At 40.3% G+C, this 17097-nt stretch overlaps 2 protein-coding genes across 2 annotated transcripts in view; both read right to left on the minus strand.

The window, feature by feature from the left end:
* The window catches only part of LOC128357310 (ERC protein 2-like), a 114636-nt gene extending 105069 nt beyond the window's left edge, over positions 1-9567 (minus strand). The window contains 3 exon segments of the mRNA XM_053317636.1: positions 4096-4851; positions 4995-5018; positions 8731-9567. Of these exon segments, the coding sequence (XP_053173611.1) occupies positions 4096-4851; positions 4995-5018; positions 8731-9567 (1617 nt within the window).
* Positions 9568-13253: 3686 nt separating this feature from the next.
* tlr9 (toll-like receptor 9) lies at positions 13254-16927 on the minus strand. The gene is made up of 3 exons (XM_053317968.1): positions 16905-16927; positions 13576-16591; positions 13254-13460 (listed from the first exon to the last, which is right to left on the minus strand). Exons 1-3 carry the CDS (start codon positions 16925-16927, stop codon positions 13254-13256), a joined length of 3246 nt encoding a protein of 1081 aa, XP_053173943.1.
* Between the last annotated feature and the right edge of the window lie 170 nt (positions 16928-17097).

Here is a 17097-nt window from a genome sequence, read left to right on the forward strand (position 1 = left end):
GTACGTAATGGACACAATAGTTAAATTTTTGTCAAACACTGCCACTTTGTGGACATTGCTGGTACTGAAGAAATGTACAGTAAACATAAGAAATGAAAGCTCATATGGCATACTCAAATACACTTCTTAACATGTGGATTCCACACTGTTTTAACAAATGATGGCGACATTGTGTAAGTGAAGTGTATTCTTTCTATTTCAATTGCCAAGTGAATTCGCTGACATAGATGTTACTGTGTCTCTAAGTTGTCTGTGCAGCTAAGACAGTCTGACAGCTGACAAAGTTCAATACAAAACACAAGCAAGAGCACCAGACTACACACCATCCCCTGACAACATACATCAGCAGGTGAAGGAGTGATGGAGTGAGCTGTACATCCATACATATTGCACACCAGCATACTGTCCAGACATAAACACAGACAGCTGGTTCAAGTAACTTCACATCTGGCCATGGTCTGTAAGTCATGAGTGGTACAATGGTGAGAAAAATTGGAAAGGACAAAAAGAGATTTCCATTCTCTGTGGACCTTGACTTGACCCTTCTCTAATTTGCATGGGCACCCATCTTCGATTCAAAAAGCCCTTCAGTGAAAATTTGGGAAATTCAAAAACAAAACTAAGATCATATGAATGCAAATATAAACATAATAAGTTCTCCTAATACTGGAAAAGAATAGCAAAAGGGCCCCCCGTCTACCCTCAGTCATGTCTGAAGGATAAATAAAAGGAGAGGTGAACTGAAAATGGAGGCATTTATTATCAACTCAAGCTGAACAAGCCGGGTCATTTAAAAGAGAGTAATAGGCCCTGTAATGGAAGACAGTTGGGCTGGCTTCCTTTGGAGCTAATCAAAAGAACTAAGGGTAGTGCCCCCTAATAGAGGCAACAGCAGCACTACCATGACCGCCCTGCCTTTGCTAATTATGACAAGTGCAAATGTAAGGCTAAATTACTACTCAGACACATAAACAAAGGCGAGAGACATTCACAGGAAGAAGGCTGTGTCTCAAAGTTAAATCACTGCATGGAGACTTAATTTGACAACTTATTGACACTCAAACTCCACACAAACTGATGAGAGCATTGAACAGACAGACAACTTGATCATTCTTTACCACAATGTTAATAAACTGGGTTTGGATCAAACATATTTCTTTGTGGATTAAGATTATGTAACTACACAGTTTAAGTGAATATATCTAGTAATGCAAAACAGAAAAACATTTTGATTGATAAATGTGTGTGTGAAAAGTGTCAGAAGTAATTTAAAAACACAGAATAATGACAATTATGATTCTTGCCCTCTATCCATAATTTACAGTTAAGCAACAGTTGTTCAATTGCGAGGAACTATTCAGATTAACCCTAACGTTTTTTTGTTTTATTTTTTGTTTTAATTTTTTTATGGGTTTTTTTGCTTGGGTTTTTTTGGGTTTTTTTTTTTTTTTAAATGATCATTATTTGTTATTGCTTTGTTTTAATCATTTTATTCATTATTATTACTATTATTTTTAAACTTGACAGTGCATTTTTTCATCATATCAACAACTGTGTAAATTCAGGCAGGACACAGAAGTCATACGCCCCAGCTGTAATCCGCTGACAGCACACTGATTGAATCAGCGTTCCTAACAAGTCTCACACCAATTACAGCCATACTCACAACAAAGCGGCCTATTTAAATATGACTCCCTCCTACAATGATCCCTGCCACACTCACTACTGATGCTAGCAAAGATTTGTCTCCACCTTTCTAGTTCAGAGTCCTAACATGTCTCAAAGATTAAATTGTAATTCAATACTTCAATTTTTGCTTTGGGCCCACTCTTGTATACCCATGGGTGTTTCTGCCTTGCACTCCCTGTTTTAGCTTTGCATCCTGCTTGGCTAACCAAGAGAGCATTTTAGAGTGGAGCTGTCAGTGCCAAGCAAAACTGTATTTCCATTTGTTGCAGTAAATGCTTTAATCTATGACGAGTGTTCCTGACTGAACACTACATTATTCCTGCTCCTCATTACAGTTTCTACAAAACCATATGTTGATCTTAGGACACGTTTAGTATTATTTAAGTGATTCTAAAATAATATGAAAACATATTAACATATTTTATTTTATATGGAATATACTTATAAATGTTAACCTCTGATCTCTGATACACAATCTACACAATAAAAACCTACACATAGTTCTGCAGCATATGAACTAATAAGCTTCTCTCACTTTAAGCAAGGTTACTGGTCACTAACTGCAATTTGAGCTCTAATCACTGAAGCTCAAGTCAACACCACAAACTGTGCAAACGAACCTGCCTGCCCTCTGTGCTTTTGTGTGTGTGTGTGTGTGTGTGTGTGTGTGTGTGTGTGTGTGTGTGTGTGTGTGGTGGGGGGGGCATACTATACTTCATAGCCCCATCTCAACCTCAGTGGAGAGGAGGCCAGAAGGAGGCGAGGGGAAAAACGAAAGAACAACAATCACCTCTCTCTTCAATCAGGGCGGTCAGAGTGTTTTCCCTCATTAATCATGCATTAATATTCAGACAAACATAGCTTGTTTTTCTACGTTAGAAAAACACTTCTTTCTCCCATCTCTCCCACACTCTCTCTCTCTCACCTCTCAGTACCAATCACCCCCCTCCACCATAGCACACACAGTATGTGTTAAGCTGTCAAGGAGTTAAAAATAGCACGACACAGAGAGTGTGTGTGAACAGGTACTCACCTCTTACACACACAGCATGGTTAAGTCCCAAACATTCACACAGGCACACACACGCACAGGAATGGTTTCATTAGCATTATCAGACACTCACACTCCTCTTTGACAAAATCACCACAGTGACCAAACACCCAGCATGGGTGGATATCCCATCAGCCACCGGCAGCCCAGAGAGGGAGTGTCCTCGGTAGAAACGCTAAGCCGACAGGTCCCAGATGTGCGCGCATGCTAACATACACACATACACACACACACACACACTCAAATGTACGCATGCAATCATTCTGACTAGACACTGCAAACATAGAGGCATACAAACAACACATAGGCAGACAAACAAGAACATTATGACACAAACAATAGTGGAGTCCTGCACAGACACGCAGCATACAAACACACACAATGACAGAGAGGTAGAGAAATTAAGGGCTAAGAAGATTTAGGAGTTAAAAATAAACAAGGCAGGAATGAGGAGCACAGAGCAGCCTACTGCGAGTCCTCCTGGCCTGGATACAGACACACCTGTGCTACTGCTACACCACTACACACTGGAGGCCTGCCATTTTTATTTTCTCAATCAATAAAACTTTTTTAATTTTACAGTTGTATTGTATATAAGGGCCCTTTATGCCACATACTGTAAATGTCATGTACAATGCACAGACAACTGCCATATGAACATGTGAATATCCACGAGCACACACACACACACACACACACACACACACACACACACACACACAAACAAACAGAGTCAGATTGTAAAATTGCATGGCTGAACACAGGCTTAGGGCTCTCCGTATGTTAATCTGGCCCATTGATAAGACCTGCTGAGCTGCTTTCTGCTCCCACACTCTACATAATAGGCACACACACACACACACAAACATATACACACGTACATACATACAAATACATGCAAATCATTAATTAATTACATAAATTAATATGCAAATTAAAAAATACACATAAAACCAAAATATCAAAGATCATGAATGCATTTAAGTGATGTCATGGAAAAAACAAACATACTGTGTCATGTATATGACAATATGTTTGGTATCAAAAACCATGCTGTCTTGGTTTTCTTTTTACCTTCATGCACTAGACTGTATGAATGTTTGTATCTGACTTAATAATTGCTTTGTGTTATTAACACAGGCAACTGTGTATATAACACAAAGCAATTGTGTATCATAAAACTCCCATGATCCTATTCAAGTGATAGATGATAAATGATAAATGCTGACATACTACCATGTCCTTTTTTAGAATTACTTTGATAATATGGACAAATGTTTTAGATACATAACTATTAATTATATAAACACTTCAAATATAGAAAATAGATATAGAAAATATAGAAAAACACAGACCTCTCTCACATGCATATTTTCCAGCTGGGCTTCAGCCTCCTGCGCCGCCATAGTTATGATGCCTGTTCTCTGTCCCCGGCCCCAGTGTCCCTGACTTTGACCTTGGCCTTGAAGCATCTCCAGCAGCCTCTGGATGCTCTCATCCCTGGCACCCAGCGTCTGCTTCTGAGAGTCGATTCTCTGCTCCATCTCCTCCATGGTCTTCCTCAGCAGGAACAGCTCCTTGGCCTGGCGCTCGTGTTCCGACTGCAGGCGGAAGAAATTCTCATCTGACGGATCCAGAGGAGGGGGTGAGGAGAAGCCGTCACACCCGGGCACCTGGCAGGGGCTGCAGGGCCGCACTGAACTACAGCTGGGAACTAACAGCGGACCTTGGTTGGGACTGTAAAGGGGCTGATTTGGGCTAGTCCTTGGCCCAGGCTGAAGGGTGTTGGCTGGGCTGATTCTCTGCGTGGCCACTGCAGTGTTACAGCCATAACCAGGGCTGTGAATGATGATGTCAGCTTCCTGTTGCCTTGGATTATAGGTGTTGGATGGGCTGGCTCTTGGGCTATTCTTTGGTCCAGGACTGTGGAGGTTGCTGGGGCTTTGTCTGGGACTGGGGCCAGGGCTGGGGGCCCCTCTGTGGTCCTGGTCCGTACGGAGTTCTCGACTGGAGGCAGAGTTCCCCTGCTGTCGCTGGTGCTGCAGACGACTGTTCATCTCCCTGTGAGCCCTCAGCTCCTCCTGAAGCTCCTGAACTGTTAATGGAAGCTGCTACAAACAAAGAAGAGAATGATAAAATGTCTATTTATTCGATAACAAACACAGCAGTCATGTATAGACATGTACATAAAACATTGATTAAGTTATTACACACACATATAAAGAAAATATATGATGGGGTACTTAAAACAGACCTTGTTTCTTCTGACATCCCCAAGCTGCAGCATAAAAATGTGATATAAGAAAGACACACACATGCATAAAGCCCAAAGAGAAAGCAAAATGGAAAGGATCCTCCAAATATCAAAACTACTGTGTAAAATGCTTCAGTCTTCTCAGTTTAGAAAGCTTTTGGGGCGATGGTTACACACTTTGTCCATGAGGAGGCAACATTTCTCTTCTAATCATAGGCTAAATAGTAGAATGTACTATGCTTGAAAACACAAATGGCATATGTTTGCTTGCAGTGAGATGAACTTCAAAGGGGGGAAAGACAGGATGAATGGTGATGGTGTTCCAGATGAAAACAATTTTGCAATTCATTTAAACAAAAGGATGACAATTTTCCAAATTTACAGAGTACCTCAAAAAGAATCAGTGACAGTTCCAAGCCTAAAAGGACCCAATTGTGCCACTCAATAATTACTTGAAAAATGAATTGATAAATCAAAAATCTGCAACGGCCGCAGCCAAGCAGTTCGCAGCATAATGCAGCATGGCATGAGATTTAAAGACATCGGAAATTGTCCTAAATTGCAATTTGTTTTTGTTTTGGTGGGTTTAAACAATATTTGTCTGCGCAACGTGAATGTTTAAGGATGGACACTTCAGTGAATTAGCAAGATTGAAAAGGTTAAGGGGCAATGGCTGATTCAATACATTTATCATTTGGAAACTTATACTAAGCTATACAAATAAGTTACCCATAAAGTGTTGTGGAGAACAACACATTTCACACAGCATTCCTGTTTTTACCACATTCTGCAGTGCAAAGTAGTACAAAATACAATATGCTAATTTACATACACAGCTCGCTTGAAACCATGGACACTGAGCATTCTTGATGATTGAGCATTAAGAAAAGGCTGTAAGGAAATCAAACAAATGGGGAAACAACTGAGAGAAACAAACACCTTACAGCATATAGTGTGTAAAAGATTAATTGATGCAAACTCTAAAGCTTTTCATATCTGTGAAGATATTACCAATTTTTCCTCACATATTGTGGGTCCAGAAGGTGGATGGCACCAAGGACACAGAGTTGAGATGTAGGAGGGAGGCGAGGTTGAGCACAGATAATCAATGCAACACGTTAGCACTGAATATCAAGTCAGAGTGGGTGGACATTCCCTCACACACACACAATCACACCATTGAGACTGTAGACACAAAAACATATGTATATACACACACTCATAGATATACACGCACACACACACACACAAACAGATGGTTAGGGGACAACTCTGGTCATTGCACTGAGGGAAAAGGTGACATTCCTTATGCAAATTACAAAGTTTTCTTGTCACACTCAACTCTTCCCAGTGTGTCTCCAAGGGCAAAAAATATTGGTAATGGAAAAGAAAAGGGAGATGTAATCACTTGAATGGACAGATGGGGGTAGAGGTGATAAAGGAGAGTGAGGTGACAGCAGATAAGAGTTAGAATGACATCTTCTGCATGAGGTACAGTTATTCAATTGATAGAAACTGGGCTCTGAGTTTTTAAAAAAATTCTATATGATAGTGTAGTGAACATTGTGAGAGGCAGTGAAGGTTAAAGTTGGGGTTGGTAAAAATTTAATGAGCGATCAATATTGCTAACAATGCAGCTTTCATAATCAACTGGCGCTAAACTATCCTTAGGTGTGCATGTCTATAAGAAAGGGTGTATGAGAAAGAGAGTGAAAGAGAAAGACAGAACAGAACAGGGAGAGACAGAGGAACGCCTAAAGGTCTTTGCTCTTTTTAAGATGGATGATTCACATTGTGTTTTGTTAGCAAGATATATCAGCCAAGGCAAACTGACTTACCAGGCTACAGCAACCACATTATCAAAGTGATATTCATATTGGACATGTTACTAATTGGTGTGTGCCACATTGTTTTTCTGTATGAACTTCACTCATATTAAACTCCCTAGAAACATTACAGATGGTGTTAATTACAATGCAGGGGAGAGATCAAGGACAGTTGAGTTCAGCATGACCAAAAACTGATAAATCAGCATTCTTTTATATTCTGACAGGTTACATATGATGGCTGGAGGATGCATCATAGCTTCTGCATTTAATGGATCTTTGGACAGCATGCAGGATCTTTTTTATAATCTAATGGTGGATTGCATCTGCCCCTCACTATTTTTTATAACACCAGTTTTAATTGCATTAATAAAATTGCTTTTTAGGAGCCTATTTTCATAAAAAAAAAATACCAAAATGGTGCACAAATACATGTAAGCATATATGGTTTAATTATCTAAAGGTACATAAGGGTTCAAAGATCATAAATGTAGAGGCAAAATAACATAAGAGGTTTTGGTAGATAAATGCATGCGCAAGACAGAAAGGTAAAGAGACAGTATGAAAAAGAGAGTTAGTACAGGAAAAACAAATAGGCCAACAATCACAGACATGTAATATGCAAGTTCAATGAGTCCGTCTGAAGGTGCACAGCACAGACAAATACATCCATCTATCACAGGCAGGGTGAATTCGGGACAAGTCTGGAGATGCACAGAGACTGGTAACATCGACTGGTCTGATCCATTTTCAGTGGCAAACACATTCATTGTCTACAACGCTTGTGTGTGTGTGAGAGTTTGTGTGTGCATTAGTCTTTCTCTTAAAGAACATAACGATAGTGATAAACACATTTTTTTTAGATATTTATAAATCAAAACTCTATAAAGAAAACTGATTCTATTTTCCTGATGGAACACATACATTCTGTTTCACACTTCCTGTGTTTTGTTTTGTTTTTTGGTTGTTTTTTTTGTTTTTAGAATCAGAAGAATGTGTGTAGGTGTGTGTGCCACAGTGTCCTCACACTGTATGACAATGTGAGATGAAAAATCTATAAATACAAATGCAGAGGTGGCTCCTTGGTTACAAGAAGGAGGAGTCCAAGGGAAGAGTACAGATATGATTAAACTTTTTTGCATGCTTGAGTGAGATGTGAAAAGCAGGAGAGAGAGAGAGCAATGAAGAGATACAAGAGAAACTGCACAAGCTGTATATTGTTAAAGATTATTAGAGGAGGATGAAGTATATCTTGTACAGACCATCAGGTTTTCCTACAGAGAAATACCACTTTTTTTCTCCACAAGATAAATACAGACACCCAAGTAGGTAAAATACCACACAAGACAAATGGATAAACACAAGGCCAGCATGACAGAAAAGAGAGGAATAACACAGAGATCTACAGTAGCCTTAAGATAGACAAATGGATAACATCTCAGAGTGAGTGGGACAGACTCCAGGGAGAGGTGGCACAGGACAGACTGGTCACTATTCCTTCAGGAGTAGCTGTGAGCGTTTTTAGAATCTGGCTAATGGCTGCCACTAGGGCATGTTCCCATGGAAACACAGACGGCGCTGAGCCTGGCAAACGTCTTTACACATGAACTGCACAGAAGCCTTTCTATGCAACCTTGAAGAGAGGAACAAAAGGTATGATGGTAGAGGTATGATGTGCATAAGAGATGGGCGGGTCAACACAAAAAGTCTGAATGTGATGTGTGAGTGAACAAATCAAAGAGTGTTGTTTCAAAATTAGATTTCCACCCTTTGAAAAATGTGACTAAAAGACTGGTTTGAAAGTGACTCACTGTTGAATGCTGAATTTGTTGAGCATTTGGTTAGGTAACCAGTGGAAAGTGAAATGTAATATTTATGGAACAGACTCTTTAACTTGTCAGTCTTCTCACCTGTACATCCTCTTGGTTCGTCCTGTAAGGGTCTTTCAGAACTGAGGTCCTCCCGCCATCCTCTCGCCTAACCCCCTTGTCTCTCTTTAAATCTGGACTCCAGAAGTTGACATTGTTCGTGCTGGGGCCTGTCCTTCCATCCCTACTTCCATCCAGTTCTCTCCTCAGGTTGTCATTCTCCCTCTGCAGCTCCCTCAGCTGAGCCTGGAGATCAAACGTGGGAGCCTCTCCCCGTCCGGATGAATCCAGAGCCTGCTGTCTCCCAGACTGGCGTCGCAAACTGGACATCCCAGCAGAAAGCAAGGGTTGGTCTCCATAGTTGTCTGAGGTGATGTTTGGGCTGCTGCCCATAGCTGTTGTCCGGCCAGTGTAGGAGGAGCGGCTGGTGCTCCTGCCCAGCGTCATGGTGCCTTTGGGGTAACCACCAGAGGGTTCCAAGGAATCCCGTTCACAGGGGTACATGGTGCCTGAAGTGGCATAGGCAGCACTCAAAGACTGGATGTTCTCCATAGACAGTGTTTTACCCCCTGGAGCTGTAGCTGAACCATGAGTTGCTCCTTTGTCTGATGTTTTGCCAGGTTTGATCTTTGAACCTGGCCTTGACGCCGACCCTTGACCTCCAGCTGATTTAGGCGCTGGTGCAGGCAAACCACCTGATACAGATCCTGGTTCTAGACCTGAGCGGGAGCCTGGTGCTGAACTTACAGCCTGTTTGCCCTTCCCCTTAGGGGATCTTAAAAAGCGTGAATGAGATGCACCACTATCAGTGTGCGCACTGCTCTTTGAGCCAGCAGGCAGCTTGCTCTGTGTGGGCTTGGCTCTAATGTTTAAAGGCATTTTTTTATATGGCAAAAGACAACTTCCTAGGGGACACTGTTAAGGTTGTTAATATTTTCATGTCCCTTTATGGAACCAGAGTGAATAACAACGTTTAAAATAAAGGCCACCTCTTGGCATCTAAGTTTTCACCTGTCCATCCCTGATTGTTTAGGGCTTGAGTCTCATTTAGTCCTATTAGAAGACAGTGGCAGTGAATGTTGGCTACAGGGCTCCCAGACACACAGGCCAGATGTCTCGTGGTTTTAGCTACTGTGCAGGACATCATGGATTCTAGTTGAGTAAAAGTAAGACAAACATTGAGAGAAAAACAATCAAATCATATTTAATAAAAACAACACAAGCAGAATCTGTTATCTTTTTCTGTGCTGATACCAAAACTACTTTTGTTACTTTGCCTTGAGCAATATAAACATGTATTTCTCCAAAGCAAAACCAAAAAATACAGATCTAAAATTGATGAAAGTATTATTTAAATCACAAACTATCTAATGAAAGAATAGGTAACCAAGGCTACAAATCAAACTAACTATGCCAGCCTTTAGTACATTATGTTTTTTGATTCTCAGTGGCACTGACAAACTGGCTACTTGAAGGCCTTTGCTCATTACAGATCACTTCCACAGTCACCACAGTAGATGGTGAGAGACTGACCAGCTCAACCATTTCAGAACCATGGACAGCTCTAAATCTACTCACTTAAAAGCACATGGATTCAAGTATCTGTTCAGGTCTGAAGGGAACAGTGAACAAAACAGTGTAATCAGCTATGGCCATGGCAGACTGCAGAGGAAATTGGAAGACCAGTCTTTATTATCCATGATCCCTCTGGGACACTTGCAAAACTCATCATCAGTCTATATCAAGGCTGTAGACATACCTTAGGCTTCTACTAAAAATAGAGGACAAAAATAGATGCTTGGAATATAGGCTAAATCATACTTGAAAAGTGCAGCATGTTATGATTGTGCCCATATTACAATAAAATAAGCATGTATGTCTATATCATACAAAGTTTTATAAGGTAATGTATTGTCTTCAATGTCTAAAAACCCATACAGCGATACAAGTGAGGAAAATATATCCTCAGGGAATCAAAGTAAGCACAACCAAGTCTGTGATGGACCAGATATTGGGCACTGTCTGCAAAGCAGAGGCAAATCCAATTCATAATCCCTCCTCTAATCCAAAAGGATTGGGTGCTGGGAGTCAGGATGCAACTGAGAGATTGGTTAAATCTGCTTGTCAGTCATAACATAGCTGTCAATCCCTTATCCATCCTTGTTTGAGACAATGAATTCAGCTTTATGTGCCATCGACGGATCCATGGAGTCAGTGTTTAATGTGGTACAATTTTACATCTAGATCTAGATTAGAAAAATTGAATAATAGTGACTGGAAGTGAACACACAAATATGTTTAAAACCTTTACAACAAGGAAACTGCAAACATGTTAGCCTACTCCTATCGAGGCTTTGTCCACAGACATTATTGGAGTAAATTGAGGTATCATAAGTCAGTGCAACTGGGCAGTTTACGCAGCTGCAGACCTGCTTGCCAACCCACCCTGACCAAAAGGAACGGACGACAAAACTGGCAAGAAAGAAAGCACAGACTGGTGAAATTGTCAAATTGAACAAATAAATAAAAATGCCGTAAGTAGAAAACACTTCATACCGGTCCCCAAGCTTCTCCACTTACTTCTGAGTTGGCAGCCAGCTGTTGCAGCGAAGAAAAAACTCGAGTCACCATCCCTACTGCAACAGCGTTGATTTGCATAACATGTTGAACATACGAGCCCCTCTCATAAAGCTCAACATACTGCCAATATAACGTTAAAACTACCAAGTCAACCGCGCTCAGTTTTATGGGTCGCACGAATAAAACGGTCGTTGCGCATGTGACCGCAGAGACTGGACACAGAAGCAGAATAATTCTACTACGACCACGGCATGAAGGATTAGTTTCTTGCTCATATGCACAGGGCTACGTGAGTTCGAGCTTGGTACCTTACATAATAATTAATCTGCACCGCAAACTGCAAGCACACAGTTTCGTTTGTTTAAATAATGTTGCCATATAATGCCAGAAAGTCCAGATGTGCAGGAGACACCCTGTTCTTGCCTTACCGGATAGACCCCTCTCCATCACCGTGAAGTCCTAGACGTACCCTGTCCGACCTCGGCGCAGGCTCCATGATCTCATCGGCTCAGCTCTCTCATGACCTGTCCTGCCATCGAGTCCGCGTGGGCGCGCGCTCCCTAGTTGGCGCTTGCGCGACCTACGCGGCTTGGTGGGGCAGCTCGAGCAGCAGCGATTGGCGGGTTGCATTTTTTCATACACCTACTTGAACATCAGATGGGTGTGACACTCACAAGGTCTTAGCAACACGGACACCAACTTTGAAAATATACAGTTATGATGTTAATAGATGAGCATCACAATACTTCTTCATACAGACCACACAATGGATAGCCTATGTTGACAGCCATCAGTTGTTTGAGCCAATGAATCAGTTTTTTTTTTTTTTGTTTTTTTTTTACAGTATTAGAAGTAATCTTAAAATTACATCACATGACTAGATGGATAAAAGTTTTACAGTATCTTAACCACCTAGTGTCTAATATGCAACAGGGCCTAAGGAAAGGGCCCTCTTTGAGAACTTTAGAAATGGATTGCAGCTGTTCATCTCACTGTTCATTCACTCAATATAACTCAGAGGAGATATTTTTGGTCAGAGGCTTCTGTTTGTCAAATGGAAATTTCCGGAGCATGAAACAAAAAATGAAATTGGGATTCCCAAGGCACAGGTTAAAAGAAGTGCACAGTACAGTAAGCTGCACTGTTAACACGTCAGGCTTTCTCTTGGTCAAATCTGCTCTAACTTTCAATATATTTGCATGTGCCTCACTCAAAAGTGGCTGCAAAATTACTTAAGTAAAACTTACAGGTTTTCTTATGTTTCCAGTGAATTGGTGTTACTATAGAACAGACTCATACCAAGTTTTCCACTTCTTGAGAAATCACAGGTGGCCTTCTCTTACTTTAAATGCATGAAGCAGATGCAGTTATTAGTCATCTGAAACCTGTAAGAGAGTATTATCAGTTTCATTTCCTCTTAACATCTAAATAAAGAGAAGTGAAATATTGGCATTGGGTGAGGAGAGTATACAGGTATACAACATTACCATATGTAATACTTAAGAAATCAAGCTAATTAACTGAAAACAAGTTTATTTACATGGCCCATTATCAGTTTGCACAATGTACAATATCTCAATTAATGTTACAGCTAACAACAGCAACACTTCCCTAATCAGCAAAAACTCTTTAAAACAAAGATTAACTCTATAAAAAACCTTCAAAAAAATTTGAAAAAAACCTCAGTAGAAGTAATTCAAAGCATCAACTAGTTTTTTGTTTTTAAAAAAAAAACATTATAGCATTTCAAACCAACAGAACAACCAAACTGTCAGATAAAGCAACAAAATACAATTTTTAAAAGTAAAATATTTACATGAAAGATTCTATACATTTTAGATTTAACATCGAACATCAATCAAGTGTTGTCAGAAAGAGGTCATGGAGTATTAATAAGAGAGTGATTCTCCAAAATGAGGTGATGGAAAAAAGGTACATTTAAAGGTATATTTTGCTACCCAGGTGTATTAGAAGTTCAAATGGACTCATATAAAACTTTCACTAATGTTGTTGTCATAGAATTTGAGGTTATCTGATGACAGGCTCATTCTTATTCGATTCCAGAAAAGAGGTTGGGCCCTCGGGTTTCTCGGCCAGGACAACACAGACTTCCTGCACAACCTCTTCCGCAACTGAAGGTACTTCAGTTTAGGAAACATCTCATCCAACAGAACCAGCACAGCTACATCAACCTATTTGGATTAAATCAGAAATCATTTTGTGCTGTGGAAACATGGCAACAACTCAGAAAGAAGTAGATAGATATGTACACAAGATGCACTTTAAAAAGAAGTTAATTCAACAAACCTTTTCATCGAGAAGTCGCTGCTGAACCATGAAGAAAGCTTGGCGGATCACACCATTCACTGTCTCACCACCATTAACACCACTGGACAGCACAAATACAGTCTTCACACTGTTGTAGACAGCATTGTGCAGATTTTCAATACATGAAAACCCAGGAATCCAATCTCTCTCTTCTAAACAAAGGCAAAATCTTCTGTGACCTGAGTTCTCCAGATGGACAGTTAACTCATTGTAGACCCAATCTCTCACAGCCTGGTTATTGGTGTCAAACACCACAAAAGCATCATAGTGATACTGTGAATCACTACCAGCCAGCTGGGAGTATCCTTTCTGTCCTGCCCAAAGCACCTGTAAGCAATACCACAGATCCCATCCATAGAGATGCTTCAGCAGGGGCAGAACAGTGAATATCACAGCCAAGAAGAAACTGACAAGGAAAGCTACGCTACCATATATGTCCTGGCAGGAACGCTGGTCCATCGACAAAACACTCTTGCCTTGTTGGGACTCGGGGAATTGACAGTGTATATGCATGGTGAGATAAGGAATCTGAACCGGAGTAGTACGTAAGAAGTCTGCAAACCAAGATGCAGCACAGTCACATTTAAAGGGATTGGCATGCAAGGTGAGTTTCTGAAGGGCACTACCATTTTTAAAAGGGGCAGGGAGATACTGATGGTTCAACTCTTTAATCTGATTGTGGTTGAGATAGAGATATTGCAATGATTTTGCCTGTTTAAAAAAGTCCTCAGGAATTACACTAAGTCGATTGTGACTGAGGTCCAAAAAAGAAAAATTTGCTCCAAATTTTATGTCTTTACGGGGTAAATAAAAGAGGAAGTTTTGACTCAGGTTCAGGTGATGTAAATTGCTGAATGCTGAGATGTTTAGCCATGGGAAATAGTTCAGCAGATTGTCACTGATGCTGAGGAACTTAATGCTCTCTGGGAGGTTGCACAGCACTTCTGGTGAGATTGATTTCAGTTCATTGTTAGAGATGTCCAGGTAGATGAGGTTTGTCAAGTTTTGAAAGAAATGAGTGTACTTGTTGTTGTCAGACTCCCACATGATGTCCAGGTGGTTTCCATAGAAGTAGAAGTACTTCACAGAGCTGCTGATCAGCCTTTGATCTATACGCATCCCAATGCCATTGTTTGCCAGACTTAGGACTTCTAAATTAGTCAGGTTTTGAAGGAACTCCAACCGATGGCCCATACCCCTCATTTTGAAGTGAAACTCATTATTACTAATGTCTACTACCTTCAGAGTGGTTTTAAGCTCACTGAAGGCATCTTTCTGATAAAGATCAAGTCTATTGTATGACAAATCAAGAAAAACTAAGTTTTTCATGCTAGTGAACAGCCCTTTCTTCAGTGTCTGGCTCATGTAATTGAAGGAAAGGTCTAGACAGACAGCATTTTCCATGCCTACAAACACATCTTTGTTAAGAGACAGAATGTCGTTTTGTGACAAATCAAATGTCAGCTTATTGTGACAAAAAAGTTTTTTAAAGTCCCAAATTGATGGAAATCGTGACACATTATACTCCAACACTTCCAGCACATTGGTTGATTGGTTGGATTCCCAGATGTCACTTCCATGTGTGACTTCTCGATCCACTAGAAGGGGTGGGTTAAGAAGCTCATGCATATACAAGTTCTGGTTCTGACAGCTTTGCTGTGAAATAATCTTAGATGATGGACTTGTGCAGCATGGAAGGAAATTAAGCATATTTTGGGAGAGGTCAATAACTTTTAGAGAACCTAACTTTTTCAGAGCACTCAAGTCAAAAGTATTGATGAAGTTCATTCTCAGTTCTAGAGTCTTTAGATTTTGAAGTTTGGACAGAACTTCAAGGCTCTCTCTTGAAAGTGTGTGGAAAAAGTTACCACTCAAAAGAAGATATTGTAGACCAGATATATTGCCAATATGTGGTGAAAGGCTCATGTTTTTAAATGTCTTCAGTGGTTCATAGTTATAGATAAGGCTAATCCAAGTGAGGCCCTTCAGCTCTTTAAAGAAGGTACCATTTTGTATGGCATATGCCAAAAGATTGTCAGAGAGGTCTAATCTCTTTAAATTCTTCAAAGGTCTGAAAAGGCCCTCTGGAAATGTTTTCAGAGAGTTTCCCCTCAGACTTAGGTATGTGATGGAGCTGTTCTCAGCATATAGGGAGTTTGCATGCAGGAATAGGGGGCGATTTTGTGGGCAAGGAAAGCAGGGCCTGGCTGCATGATCACATCGCTGGCAATTCCACTCAATATTCAAATACTGTAGGAGCATCAGATTGGCAAATGGTCTTCCAGAGATTCCCTGAATTGCATTCTCTTTTAAATCCAGCATCTTCAGTGAGGGTGGCAACCCTTTAGGGACAGTTGTCAAATTATTATACCCTAAAGTGAGATTTGTGAGTTCAGGGAGCTCTGTTAAAACCGTCTCATTGATGTAAAAGGACTGGTTGCAAGGGTTTGCATAAAAGCAGTTCTTGCAGAGGAAGAGATGCTCTAGATGTGGAGTATTTAAAGGTTCGGTAATGTGGGAGATACGATTATTCTTCAGATCGAGAACCTTTAGGTTTTTTGGTAACAAGGGTATGGAGGTGAGGCTATTTCCTGACAGGTTCAGAATTTTAAGCTTTAATAGGTTCTTAAAGGCATCTCTGTGAATCTCCATTTTGCAAGAGGGATCTACTAAAGCTCTCAGGTGAACCGGCAGACAATTATCCATCATTTTCAGGGTTTCAAGGTTTGGGACATGTGAGAAATCATACTGCAGCACTTGGTGTATCTTAGTCCGACTTAAATTGAGTGACACTACTGTGGTAGACTTGATGAGAGGAACATGCGTAAGTGGTCTTTCATAGCAGTCCACTGTGGTGGTATTCACATCAGTGTCACATGGGAAGAAGATGGTATTTATAGTTCTCACTAGTGGAAGGAGCTGACTGATGATGAGGATATTTTTCAACAGAGCCTGAAAAAAAGAAGCCAAACTAATTTCAGTTGTTTCTTGATAGCTGAAAATGTAAGGCAAATTACAATGATAGATTTACAATTTTTTCATAATACTGAGGTACCCATATGTAGATTGGAATAAGTTTCAGCTGCTGCAATCATTTCAGCTATTCATACTGGCTGTTAAAAGTTCCCTTTCTAATGTAGTTTCAATGTATAGTGAATGATGGGGGACAAAATCCACAATCCTTCTTTTGTGCAAAAATACATTGAAAAGTTTGCCCGAAGCTCAGATGACAATTCAGCTGTCTGAGTAAAGCAAATCAAGTCCGAAGTAACATCACATCAAGCAACATACAGTGCATTTTCATTTACCCTAACACAATTACCTTACGCATCCCACTGTTAAAATAGCTTATCTTAAAATCTTCCTTTTTGAGTACACTATATTTATATTGCCTTGCCTATTATATTAAAAACTCAGTGAGATTGTATCTTCTACCTTATTTGTATTGCAGTTTTGATTGCTAGTAACCTTTAATTTGTTAAATTCCTTAAATATCTTTTA

The sequence above is a fragment of the Scomber japonicus genome, chromosome 4 (genome assembly GCF_027409825.1).
Source record: "Scomber japonicus isolate fScoJap1 chromosome 4, fScoJap1.pri, whole genome shotgun sequence".
NCBI lineage: Eukaryota > Metazoa > Chordata > Actinopteri > Scombriformes > Scombridae > Scomber > Scomber japonicus.